The 13,656-nt window shown below is 49.3% G+C and overlaps 4 protein-coding genes across 4 annotated transcripts; 3 read left to right on the forward strand and 1 right to left on the reverse strand.

The window, feature by feature from the left end:
* Positions 1–508: 508 nt before the first annotated feature.
* Positions 509–1,777, reverse strand: N7468_001138 (N-terminal C2 domain-containing protein; the record flags this gene model as incomplete). Its single annotated transcript, XM_058470435.1, has 4 exons — positions 509–643; positions 813–1,074; positions 1,132–1,570; positions 1,765–1,777. 4 exons carry the CDS (start codon positions 1,775–1,777, stop codon positions 509–511), a joined length of 849 nt encoding a protein of 282 aa, XP_058333576.1.
* A 356-nt stretch (positions 1,778–2,133) lies between these two features.
* On the forward strand, positions 2,134–2,460 carry N7468_001139 (uncharacterized protein; the record flags this gene model as incomplete). Its single annotated transcript, XM_058470436.1, has 1 exon — positions 2,134–2,460. One exon carries the CDS (start codon positions 2,134–2,136, stop codon positions 2,458–2,460), a length of 327 nt encoding a protein of 108 aa, XP_058333577.1.
* Positions 2,461–3,758: 1,298 nt separating this feature from the next.
* N7468_001140 (uncharacterized protein) lies at positions 3,759–4,248 on the forward strand (the record flags this gene model as incomplete). The annotated part of the gene is made up of 2 exons (XM_058470437.1): positions 3,759–4,041; positions 4,103–4,248. Coding segments are annotated over 2 exons (429 nt in total), but the record flags the coding sequence as incomplete, so codon positions are not given.
* A 7,001-nt stretch (positions 4,249–11,249) lies between these two features.
* Positions 11,250–12,447, forward strand: N7468_001141 (uncharacterized protein; the record flags this gene model as incomplete). The annotated part of the gene is made up of 2 exons (XM_058470438.1): positions 11,250–12,156; positions 12,221–12,447. 2 exons carry the CDS (start codon positions 11,250–11,252, stop codon positions 12,445–12,447), a joined length of 1,134 nt encoding a protein of 377 aa, XP_058333579.1.
* Between the last annotated feature and the right edge of the window lie 1,209 nt (positions 12,448–13,656).

Here is a 13,656-nt window from a genome sequence, read left to right on the forward strand (position 1 = left end):
GCCGTGAACCGTGAATCACTGTGCGCGCATGATCTTCATCGTGGAAGGTGGGGAAGGCTCCAAAGTCGCGCTGGCCGGGCTCCGTATACCAATCAGGAATACAAGGTCAGCCGGTGCCCCAGGTATTAGCAGGTGGAGGCGAATGGGAAGAAATGGGATGAGAAAGTGTTTGCCGGGTGACTGGGTGGGTGGTAGAGAGAGGAAAGATGTCAAGGTCGGCTTGGGGGCCTCGATATGGCCGGTGGGGCGGTGCCCCGGGGCGTCCGCCCCGACAGTTGTTGTACGGCGGCACTCCAATGTTTAAACTACGAGAATAAGAGAACGACGCTTACAGAGTTACCACGAAGCCAGATCCGCCTAGGTCTGATCTGGTAGTATTTACAGATAAGTATAAGACAATACTGATTTTAATGGTACTTCGGGCCCGAGTCGAAGATCTGTTTACGCTTAGTTGGGCGCATCTTTGTATGGGAACGATAACCCATATGCCGGGAACATGATTTCATTCCTAATCCTTAGCTCTTATTTCCCAGCTTCGCAGGTCGGGGCGTACATCAAATTCCGATAACTCATGCTCTGTGTTACGGCTCTTCCATGTGCGACCCTTTCCATCATGGAGATGCTCTTCCAAGCTGCCACCTTTCTGCGAATGTCCAAGGGTTGTGACTGATTCTGGATTTTTTTCCACCCCCAGCGGAGCTTGATGAGCTTTTCGGCCGCTTTTCAAAGCTTGGAGATAACCTCTTTCCAGATCGTGTTTGTCGCTCGGCCGGTTCGGTGGCCAAAGAATTATCGTTATGCGTTTCTCCAACCTGAGTGGTATGGAGATCTGGATGTGAATCGTTCCGCGAGGAGCCCCCCTTAAATATTTCCTCGATCAGCTTGTCAGCAGGGAGATCACATGGGCGGGATATCCAGGAGGCTGCTAAGGTTCGGCGATACATGTCTTGCATATCTGAAATTTCACGACTCTTGGTGTTCATAGAGGGAAGGTGGCCGAGTTCGTCAGAGTCGCCTGGGTCTGCAACAACTCTTGCGATGCCTCCAAAGACAGTGGCCGACTTCAGTGGCGGCCTGCTCTCTGTTAGCTTGTTATGCAGTACACGGGGCACATGGGGCACATGAACATACGTTGTAAAGTTGCGATCTCCTTCTATCTGGCGCATGGAAATCCCGATTCTGACAGTGCAGTTCACTTTGCTGTCATACAAGAGGTACCTACGAACCACTCCCTCATCTTCTTCTACCTTATCAACATATTCCGCAAGGTTGAGCTTGATCTTTCCCAGGACATTTTTCTCGGACGTGGGCGAAGAATGGAATTCTTGAATGACTTCAAAAGTGATCTCGCATTCTTGCAGCATAGACGTCCTGTCGATCGTGAGCCTAACAGAGACAACCTTCTCGTAGTTCCAGTATGCACGGTGATCGGTTATCGTGGACTTCTCGGTGTGCCCTTGCGATTCAGTGGCACTCGATGACGGAAGGCGCCATTTCACCCAAGCAGAACTGTTGCCTAGGGGCACATTATTGATATCAATAATCTTTAGTCCAGTTAATCGGTGCTCATCTGTATATTTCAAGGTTCATACTCTCAGGACAAGCTCAAATCGAGGCTAAGGGTCGGTTAGTCTGATTCGGATATTATATCTATGTTGTCGTCACAAGACCTACCCGTCTATTCTTCGGTACTGCGTTCATCCGGAACCCAGTCAGTTTGGCTCAAAGAAGCTTACAGTTCCATTTTCGGTGTTCATGACCTACCGAATGCTTGCATAGCTGCTCAATAAGGCGTGGCGCTAATGGGTAGATTGCAATCGTTCTGCAGGTGCTCCCCCTAGGCTTCACAAACACGGCATGTGGCTCTCTATGAGCCCCCAAAGCCTTCCAGCGGGTATTCGATGTTCACTGGTGCAGAGCTCCTGCTTAGAAACCCAGAATACAGCTCGAAGGTGATGACGTTGGTTCTCCCGCATATGATGGATGATGTGGGCGGTAGGGATGTAAACGGCAGAATATGGGCGCCGGTAGACTGAACTCCACTGTACCAAACTTCTACTACTCTCTCACCAGAGCGTATGCGACTTCCTGTCCACTAATCCACCAAGGCTACTACGCCTGATATTCTCAATTATGGAGGAAACAGGCGTGACCCTCCCCTCTCCGCCAGCAGAAGCTACCCTGGTCCCACTCGACTCCGCGATTCGCACCACTCCAATACACCCCGACCTTCCAGAAATCCAAGTACCTGGCGAACCACTCCCTTCTTACCACTACCACCCAATAACCTGCCAGCCTATGGACGAAGATGCTATCAGAGAAGAGCTGGAAAAGCTGCGTCAAGAATATCCGACACGCGAAGCCGCGTTGAGAGCGCAAGAGCTAGCCGCGAAGGAAGCCAAGCGCAGAATCGAGGAGGCCGAGAAAAAAAAGAGAGCAAATCCAAAAAGAAATGGATAAGAAGAATAAGGAGAGAGAGACAGAGCTCAAAGTTGTCTCCAAGCTATACATGAAAGCATCCGACATTCCCTCCTGAAGCTTTGCGCCGGAACGATTCCGAAAGGCTTCCACGTGCTAGCAGTGCATATCACCGCCAGTAGAAGTGGCGATTGCAGCCACCTTTAATTGAGCGGAAACTTTCACAATCCCAGAGGAAATTACGCCTCAAATGCACCCCGGCGGAAGGTAATCCAGCCGGCTCGTTTGAGGAACATATATGGTTTCTTTTGTGGGCTTGCCATCTCCATCGAATCGAATTCTGCGTCTTAATCGCAGGGGCAGGGACAGATTCTGACGATAACTGGTTCGCGGGATCGCTCGCGTGAATGAAGAGTCAAGCTATATCGAAAAGATAACGAGTTATTACGCAGCACACCATCCTCTGCAGCGAAGGCTCTACCGAAAATTACAGCGTTGAATCAACGTCATGTACTTATTGCGAGGTCTACGAGGGGGCGTTCCGAATCGATCGAACGCAGAATTTCTCAAAACCACCGGTCAATGAATTGATATTAAGCATATTGAAATACCAAGATGAGCCGTTACGGAGTAAAAGTGAAGCAAAGGCTCAATAGTCATGGCCAATGGCAGGATCTAAAGGGCTGTTACCAAGATTGTTTATCGAGAGAAAAGGGCATACATACTTCGGAAGAGGAAACTCGACACCTATTTTGAAGCAGAACTTCCTTCTTATCCTGCCTGGTTAAAGGTACAGTCTATAACATTTGCAGGTTAAACACCTCAAAGTATAATATATATGTCCTCGGTTGCGTGCATAATTTCGTTGCCGTTATTCCGTATGCAACTCATATAACTCGTTCTGTGGTATTAGCTCGTGCATGATCTTCTTCATTAGTTCCTACTCTTATTTACTCATGCCTATTCTTATTTAGTCGTGCTTTGCTCTTACTAGCTCATATCTGCTTATTCGTGGAATCCGGGCGATCTTGGCAAACTTTCAACCCAACCTCCCTGGCGTCGTAAGGAATATCAGGACCCCCGATCCCTCTATGCTATTCGCGTAACAAGCCGCTCAGAGGTAGTCCAGATGTTGCCAGTATCTATCCCATTGACTCATTACTCTCGCCAGTCTCTTTACATCCGATCTTTCCTTGTTCGTGGTGTTACTTCTGGACCCTCCTTTTCGAACATCCATCGTGAGCAGCCATGCCAGAGGCATGCAATGGACCACGCAAGCAGATATGGTAAGACCCATTGATCATATTTTGCCGTGCGTTGATGTCAATAGAGTTCTAGGGTTTGATCCTTACTTATATACAAGTGGTCGATGGCTACGAAACGACAAACGCCAACGCCAGTTACGCCAGATTGACTTCAACTTTGATAAACTCTGCCAGAAGATAGTGGACTTATCCAACGGAGCAAAATCTATTAAGGATTGTGAGAAAAAGGAGGGCGGTTTCAACAGGGTGTTCGTTTTTACCATGGACGACAACTCACGTGTCGTGGCACGACTACCGTTTCCATTAGCTGGGCCCGCAAAATTAGCCACAGCTTCCGAGGTGGCGACGATTCAATATTGTGTGTAGAACGACAATGCGAGGTGAAGATTTCATTCTCGCTAATTATTTATGAAATACAGTGCAACAGAAAACGAGCATTCCGATCCCGAAAATTCTTGACTGGAGCGACGATGGGGCAAACAATATTGGAAGCGAATACATAATCATGGATCATGCGGCTGGCATTCAATTACATCAGAAATGGCCCTATATGTCGGGTGACCAAAAAGTCAGATGTATAGACGCCATCTATAGAAAGCTCAGCGAGATGGTCGACTTGAACATTCCGGCATATGGAAGCTTATATTTTTCAACCGTACCATACACACCTGCATCCATGCTACAGCTAGATGGGGGGGGGTCATTGTGGAACAAGATACTATGGCGAACACAGGTACTACCAAGATACAGTTCCTAACCATGGCCCCTGTAAGTCCTTTCTGACTATCATTGGGAAGATCAAAACTAAGACTTGGGAACACAGGGCTGACGATAGATGGATTTTCCGATGGACTCATTGATGCAGGCCTTTCAAGGATTCCACCAAGAGATTCTCAACACCCGAATCGGCCGTCCTATCATGGCTCAGTACAGACGCATTTAGACCTTCTTGAACAGGGACGTGCAGTGCTACATGCAATCTCCGCTGATAGGCACGTTCAAGACGCGGCCTCGCCGACCTTATTTCACCCGGACCTACATAAAAGGAATATATTCGTTTCGGATGATGATCCTTCAATCATAACGGCTATTATTGATTGGCAGTCATCCAGCATAGAGACGGCGTTCTGGTACGCAGATGAGATTCCAGACTTCGCCACTTGTACACCTTCCACGTCGTCTGCACCAAGAGTGCATGACAATGAGCTGTGCAAAAAGGCTCACGAAGCTTGTACCCAATTTCTCGTTCCAAAGCTTGCTCTCCCTAGATTAATGGACGAAGGGATATTTCGACCTTTTTGGTACTGCTACAGAACATGGAAAGATGGCGTCGTTGCTTTTCGGCATGAGCTCATTGAAACCTCCAAAGACTGGAGAGCGCTTGGGTTTGTCGGGTCGTGTCCGTTTGCGTTACCAACACCAGAAGAGTTGGCTCTTCATCGCAAGGAATATCAATTTTTTGAGGCGGTATAGAACCTGAAACATGATTTATCGAGCCTCCTTGACAGTACATCTGATGGATGGGTCCCTCCAGAGAACTGGAAAGAGGCAAAAGCGCAGAATATAACAATGTACAAGGGGATGTCGCGAGCCGTGCTGGAAAATCAGGATCCTGATAACGACGAACCAATCAGAGATGAAAGGAACCTGCAAGACATCTGGCCCTTTGATCTGCCAGGGGAGTAAAAGCCCTAAGCCTCAAAGATCCACTAGCTAGCTCCTGGGGACTTATGGCCTCCAGGAAGTCAAACCGCTTCAGAAGCTCTCCATGAGCCTGCGACTTAAGCCTCTAAGAGCGTTTTGGAGCGCTACGAGGAATTCTTCCAGCGCTCCAAGAAGCCCTTTCTGTTTGACAGGAATATGCACGTATGCTAGATTATTTAATTGCGGGTTCTACGATACAGTATACAGTAGTGACATTTACCCGCGCGTCCATAGGCCGCCAATAAATTTATCGAACAGGGCCTCTACTAGTAGTGTAGCAGCCAGCCAGTGACTGTACTCCTGAATAACCATATTCAATTTGTGTTTCTCCAGTATCATGGTAATTTAAATACCTGAAGGAAGTCAATTGGATGCACACTATGGTGGTTCAGGATTGCCCTAGAGCCATGCATAATCATGCAGTGACTCTCCATCCAAGGCATCGTCTGAAATCGTCATGGATGAGGAAGCCCACCAGGTGCTAGGGCAATACCAGACCTTACAAGGTCGACCATCTTAAACTGACCCTTAATATCACAGCGTCCAGCCTGGTCATTGCCACTCGCGACCTACACCCAACGAATAAGACCAGCAAGAGCAGCGAAAGTTGGTAGCCTCTACCTATTGATCCTGAGGTGTGTGTTGTATATACTAGAATATATGTTCTGCTCTAGGCTGTGGCTGGTATAACTCTATTTTGTTGTGTAGGTCACCAGTGACAAGTCGTCAGGATCACTCGCTTCGTTGAGTCCCAGTTGAGCTTCCATCGCACTACTCCCGGTTTGCATACAGCAGTTGATTCAAGTTGTAAATATACCTTCGATTTCAAGTCGCTTTGACTAAGAAACACCTTAAAATTTGCCGTTTACATCGAATCTTCGTCTATTTCGTAGATGGTGGTCGAAGACGCGAAATCACGCCAGTTTCGCAGCGCACAACCACAAACCAGAGCTCGCTGGCAACAATCACCGCTAGAATTAGTGGCGGTCAGTGCGGTGCATGCCCACACAAGTAACCACCCGTTCGCCATTTGATAGGTGACGGTGGGATCGTGGAATGGTTGGAGGATCAGTGTAGGTCAGGAATGAACCTAGTGGATGATCAGTGGCACTCTATGGAGATTCGAGACTCCCAATCAAAGTAGACCATACACCCTCAAGAATATATAATTACAGGGCTTTAATATTCAACAAGGTGACTGTGCAGTCTAACATTACGGCCAGTCTTACAAGCAATGTTTGAATGGAGAGCACATCTTCACCACTGACGCAGGCCAGCTCTGGAAGATGATGTCCTCGTCTATAGATACGTAAGCTCCTTATAAAGCACCTCAGCGTTCCCAGAAGTCCATCGACCGTTCCCAAGTGTCAGTTGAACACCTAGGAATGGTTTAAAGCTTCCCAGAAGCTAGCTTTCTCGCTCCTGGGAGACCACCTGGAGCTCCTGAGATTTTATTGTTCGCTCGCAGGATTCCCATCTCCATTCCCAGTGTTCCAAAGAAGGTTGGACGTCTAGAGCTCTGTTTCTCCCTTCCCGGTAAAGCTCGTACCGAGGATTGGAAAACTATATTGTCACTGATGAAGTCGACTTCCGAAGCAAAAAGCCTTGGTACCATATTGTCAGATTTTCCTGTGAACAAGTGCCGTGTCGTTCCGTAATAGCAAGTATAATTGGATGAAAACCTTCGCCAACGCCCCATGGTGTTTTTCGAGTGAAATGAAAACCCGGCACCTAAAGGATAATTAAACTGTACAGGCTCTTGATTTGATGTTAATTCGACCAACAGGTGAAAAGCGGTCAACTGGTCGCCTACCCACGTAAGGAATCTCCTCTACCATATGTCCTGAGTCGTGTGCAATACCCGACTTGAAGAGAGTTCTGAAAATAATTACTTATCCAGTCATGGTGAATTTAACTCTGAAATAGGCAAGTTAATGTGAACTCATCTTTGTCGGAGTAATTCATCACAATTTCAAGCGATGGGGTGGCACGAGAAGGCCTCTTTGATCATACTCGGAGAGGCCAAAGGTTGCCTAAGGCTACGTAGTATTGCATCTGCATAATCACGGCCTTGAGGCCTTGAAACCGAACATGTACTCTCCATCGAAATGTGTAATATGTTTGCCTAGAATAGGATTGATTCTCGTCTCCCTCCGCCAACGATGCGGAGATCTGCCTCCTTTTTCCCACGATAAGCCGCCGCCACCGCATCACTTTTCAAAACAACAGCTAAACGCTTTTGGTGTTCTAGAGACCTTGGACAATAGTACCATGTCAAAATACGTATTTGAAGTATCACAAGACTCTATGTAGTCGGGGTATCCCGGTAAATGGAGAAGGACCCCTGCCGATAATGAAACACTCACATGTGCCTGATCGGAACAGGTATCCCCAAAGCGTCACTCATACGATCTGGCTCGAGCGCTAGCTATTCCTAATGTATATAGGCGGCAATTCATACAGAGCGTACATGGGCCAGGAAGTGGCCCCACGTAATGCCAGATTTGGAAGCTCAGCACAGATAGGCCCCCACGATTGGTCGTAAAATGGTGTATCACAAACCGCAAAGGCGAGGCCATTCGAATTGTTTGAAGAAGGGTACGTTGATCGGGAACTTGAACCATGGATCTGTCATAAGGTTGTCAATTCTAAATCCAGAGGTAGTTCCAATAGTGGGCCCTAGACTTTGAAATAGCCGCCCAGGGGGTGGCCGTCGTCATCACCAGTCTCACCACGCTTCTTTGATGCATTTTAATCTTTGGGAGACGTCCATGACGCGAAAGGCATTGACCAGATGGAAGTTGGACCGCTCTTTACCCCCGCGAGAAACGGAGTCACATCGCAAGTACAACTAGTGAGATTTATTTCTATCGGTGAAGAAGAGTAGGCGGGACGACACGCCAATCATCGTTAGAATCAACCCAAGGTTCCAAATATTGAGACTGGTGTTAGCCTTTTCGGGATTTCTCGGGGCACAGGGCTAAAGATATTTCATACACCTGGTAAATGTGGAGGAGCAACGGCTCTTGTCTTCGGGCATTTACCTGGCACGACCCTCTTTTGTGCGCTAACTTCTCGCTAGCCTTGAAATCTCCATCAAAGCGAGATGGATGATAGTCAATGATCTCCTATCCGATACCTCTAGCATGACACTTGCATGACCGAAATGTATGAGTCAACGAGACAAAGCAATCGTTGTGCCGGGCCATCGTCCCATCAAAGTGCGGAGCATGACCCATAAATCATGCAGAGTTTTATCTACTCAACTCTTGAGCCAATCTATACAGCGATGAATTGCAGCGAAGTTGGGCATCATTCTCATAAAAGATCAGCTCGGTTTTCAACCAGCCGTCACGAGGGCCCCATCCGGTGACTCATAGATCGTCGGCGGGCGAAGTAGCGGTATGATAGCTCAACCATAGCAACGGGGCTCACTAAGAGATATAGTGTAAAGACCAAGTACAGACCAAATGTCAGCAGGAACTGACATGAGCCGTGTCGATCAAGTTGACGATATCGCACCCCCCACCGTAGCATTACTCTGGCGCTAGAATGATGTCAGCTGCTAACGGGAATGCATCGTGTCCCAAGACACGGGGCTGACCGGTTGGAAACTGATGCAAGTCTGGGAATTTGAAAACTTTGCTAAGCGCTGAGATGCAATATGCGTACACGTTCAGAGCATAACCCCATTCTTGGGTCCCTTCATGGGCCCATCCATGGAACGACGCTGATACACCAGCCACAGTGCAGTGGCAACGAGGCGGTACGTGGCGGGAAACAAGCACAGCCACGTCTATTTTAGGAAAGAGCAACACACGGCGAGGTCCGGCGGCCAACGCAGCATTCAGTGTGATACCAAAGATAATTCCAAGATGCTCCGTGCTTGTGCACTGTTCACAGGATGATTCCTGGCAAATCCTCCAGAAACCGTTGGGGAATCATGTAGGAACCCCGATGCCAACCGCTTGTACTCGCCCTTGCGCAACCCCTCCAAGACCACATGACCGAAATGATATGCCGCCAGGCTACAGGGTTTAGGGGAATGGAGGGCTGTAGGATGAGATCACACAAAACATGGCCCTGAAGAACTGCTCCTTCTCGAAAAGGGCCGGAAAAGGAGCAACTGTACGGAGTACTGCAGAGGGAAGGGGGGGCGATACCTGCGCGGTATGGGTGGGCGCCTTTTTTTTTCCCAAAGTCTAGCAATGACCCGAGCCTCAGCCCAATCGCAGATCACAGCAGGGATCTCAGCTGGGATGGGCGCCGGCCGGACTCGGTGGCTTTCAGCGAATCGCAGCCCTGAAGCGGCCCAAGACCGGCCTGCCCCACGTCTGCTCGACCCTCCATCAGCTGAAGCCCGTCCACCCAGTCCTAGCGGCAAGAGGCCCATTCGATACATCAACAAAAAAGGTTTGATTGAGCAGCGAAACTATGGTTTCAAAAGGTGCTGTTGTAACCTCCTGTCCTCGACGGGTTTCCCCCTTTTTTTCTATGCCCCGGTCCTGGGTGTCATGAACTCTGAAACCTCCTAAACGGTCAAGCTCGCGGAACGTGGGTACTGGAGCATGAGGGGAAGGCCCAGAGGGAATTGCGAGTGGTGAGTTAGGGTTTGTGGAGTATTTTAGTTGCATGGGGGCGCGCAATGTTTCCATGGAATCTACGAATCTATGGAGAAGCCCTACACTGCAAAACCTGCTGCTACCGGAGGCGCAGTGCGTACAGTAGATCTTGCATTTGGCCCTGCCTCCTCGTAGCTGAGAGGACGTGGGGATTCTTCCTGTAACTGCTGCAATATGCGAGCCAATATGCACTTTGCTGAAAACAGATATCTCGTAGTTTTTTCTTCGTTGATTCGGAGGATTTCTAGACCAGAACGGCTACCGTTTTGTGCGGATCACCGGGAGGGGGCTTAGCTTTTGCAGTTTGGGGCATCTTGCAGATGGGTCGAATGGACTCGCAACGCCCATGATTAGAGGAAGGCACTCTGTGCGATCATTTAGCGAAACAAGATTTCCACAGATGATCAAAGTCCTCTGCTATTATACTACGATACCGTTATCACGAAGTTGGGGTGGGATCCATGGATGGACGGGTGGAACGTCAAAGGTTGGCCCTCGTATCTTCCCACACGGTGCAGTCGCCGTGGTTTCAACTGTGCAGTTCCTGCAAGGCCGAGAGTGTTGAAGTGCATCTCTGTAAATATGAAAATCGAAAATCGAAAATCGTTCATTTGTGGGCCTTTGCCACCCGAAACCCCGGGACTCTGGAGTGCATCTTTTTAGTTCGGGGCTTCCGACGCGGCCATTACGCCTTTTCCCGTATCGAGACGCAGGCTCCATCGACCTGCATACACCCAGATACAAGACTCGAAGGCCTAAATGCAGCCGGTATACTCTTGAAAAAAGAAAATAGTAATTTAGGAATAAATAATAATAATCATCATAAAAAAAAAAAACCAACTAAATCTCCACTTACCCGTTTGTAGCCATCGCCCGCCCCTCCGGGTCCTATTCTTATTACTTCTGCCGTCCACCTTTCCTTCCTCTCTCTATTTCTTGAACTGCGACTGTTCATGTCCTCTCTTTTTTGATATCTATAATTTCTTTTCTTTTCTTTGCGCATTCGCCCGCACAACTAATACAGATCTACCCAAAGCGAAACTGCCCACAACCAACATCTACGCTTTCCTACTATATGCGATCGATCTAAATCCACGACTTCCCCCTCAAACCACCAACCGCGGATTGTCTTGTGTGGGCGAATGACGCCTTTTACGATTTTTGTTTCCCACGACCTACGTTCTTTTATATTCCAACTTGACCTCAACGCCGGACGTATCCCTATTCACACCGAGTCGTAATGCCAACAGTCTTACTTCCGTCATCGGCTGCGGCCTTCGCGCCGCGGTCCTCGCCCAATGTAGTGCTCAACACCAAGGTTGCACCATGGCTGACGGCCACATTGAAGCGAGTCAACCGGGTCAAGCGCCCTCTGAACAACGTCACCCAGCATACTCGCTGTCTGACCGAGACGCTGTCATCGCAGAATGCGATCTGGACCCTATGTTCGATGATGTTTCCCAAAGCCCCCGAGGCCGAGTTAAAGAAGGATGAGAACCCGCTGGTGGAAGGCCTCTTCAACTACCAGATGATCCACATGGAGGCCTACGTCGTTCACGTCGATATGGTGTCGCGGAACGAGGTGGCATTCAAGTTAACCCCGGAGACGATCGAAGCCCTGGTGGACTATCACAAAGATATCTACTCGGTTGACGCCGCCGCCAATACGTGGGACTGGTCAGGGAAGCAGAGCCAACTGAAGAAATTACAGGAGGAGTTTGTCCAAGCCGCTAACAAGTTCGTCTTCCGGACGAAGGTCGAGGCCCTCGAGGGACTGGAAGAGGACGGAGCCGGGGAGCTGCTGTGCGGACTGAGCGAGGAGGCCAAATCAGCCATCACGAGTCTCTTCGTGCCGCTACTGCCTCCTCCTCCACGGGTGGTGGACGTTATGCGACCAGTGCCTCTGCTGCCCAGTTCGACTGGCCCCGAGACCTGGTGGCACACCCCTCTACCCCAGTCTGCGCCTCTCGAGTCGTGGAAAGTACTTCCGCCCAGCCCATCCCCGGCGACGACCGATGATTCTAACCCGAATCTATGGGCTAGTCTGAATTTCAGTGATGCACAGTTGCCATCGCCGACTCCCTCCTACTCTCCCAGCCCTTCACCACCACGCCGTACTCCGTGCCCTACTCTGCGCCTTATACTGCGTATGATCACATGGCGACCTCGGCGGCCATTGCTTCCCTCCCGCTCCCCAGCATGCTTGTGCAGCCCTTCCAGCACCTACAACCGTGCAGCACGGCCGCGAACCTGTTCAGCTGGGGAGACTTCGCTGCGCTGCCTTACGGCACCACGATTTAGAGCTCTGCTCCGTGAGGTGTAAAGACTTTGGTGGTCTCGACTCCTTATCATCGCCGGGCGATGAAAGCTCCCGCGGCTCCAGGTTATCTCCAACGTTGATCGTTGAGACCTTGGACCAGCGACCTGAAATCCTGTAACTTGCCGATCCCAGCAATACGGGTCGCGTTTCCTCCGACTAATTGGCATTTCTTGACGGCGTTCTTCGACTGTGTGCATCTGTGATACTCCACTTCGTTGCTGCATCATTTTTGAATAATTCTTTTATATCGACGGCTTGTCCCCTTATACTTTTTTTTCTTTTCGCTTCTATCTTTTTTTTTTTGCCCGCGTTTTATCAGCCAGCGTCAGCGTTGCTCTTTCTTTTGCATCGAAGCGGCAGGGTCGGCTTTCGTGTTCTTTTTCAAATTGTTTCATCTCCCGCATATATGTCATGAAGACCAGGTAGCCTCGCGGCACGGGATATGAATCTGGATGTGGAATGTCCATCGTTATGTCTTTTTTTTCCATTCGTTGTCGCGTCGACGGAGAGCAACAGGATGCTTTGATTGCCGACTGGTTTCGGCATGAGTTGCTCTTGTCTCTACTGTTCTCCGTCGAGGACGGTCCTTTGGGTCTGGTCACCCACTGGCAACTCCCCCTTGACTGGGTCGGTTGAAGGATCAGTCTTCCGTGACGTGTCACCATCGCAGTGCGATGGTTGAATTCTGCTGGCTGCTCGTGGTGATTGAGGATTGGGTACGGGTCGGACCGTGCCATGGCCTTCGTCGGGGATGCTGTCGCCTGCGGTGACTTGCTAGACGCGCATGAGTTGGGATATGCCAGATCTGTGATTCTCGGTTTTCAATTCCAACTGATGCGATACAAGGCTATGGGCGAGTAATCACCTCTACCTGGTCGCGAACTCGTCGCTATCGCGCATCTCGCATTATTTTTTTTTGATATCCTAATTCATCCAGGCTGGGTCCCTGGATGAGATGCTGTCAGGACTCGTTCACCGGTTGATCGAGTATCATTCTTTTATCCTGACGCAGGGAATTTGTTGCCGCTGTGCGGTCTTTCTATTTTGCTGCGTTTGGGGGGCTAGTTCCTCCCACGCTGGCTGTCTTTCCTCTCTTGTTTTTTGTCACGTCAACTATCAACTCAATTTGTATGTATCTTTTTAGGATTAATCTTAGAAAGGTGCATGCATCCTCCAGCTCTCGCTCCTAGTAGGTACAATGACGACGATGGCCTGGCGGAACAGGGTTCTATATAGGTCGGCTTTTCGATGACGTTCACGAAACATAAAGAATGAATAAAACTCTATACTCGACTCCTCATTCCCTGTTATTACTAGTATTCCACGG

Source organism: Penicillium chermesinum, assembly GCF_028974085.1.
Source record: "Penicillium chermesinum strain IBT 19713 chromosome Unknown utg000002l:1.0-5270490.0:1.0-5274688.0, whole genome shotgun sequence".
Lineage (NCBI taxonomy): Eukaryota > Fungi > Ascomycota > Eurotiomycetes > Eurotiales > Aspergillaceae > Penicillium > Penicillium chermesinum.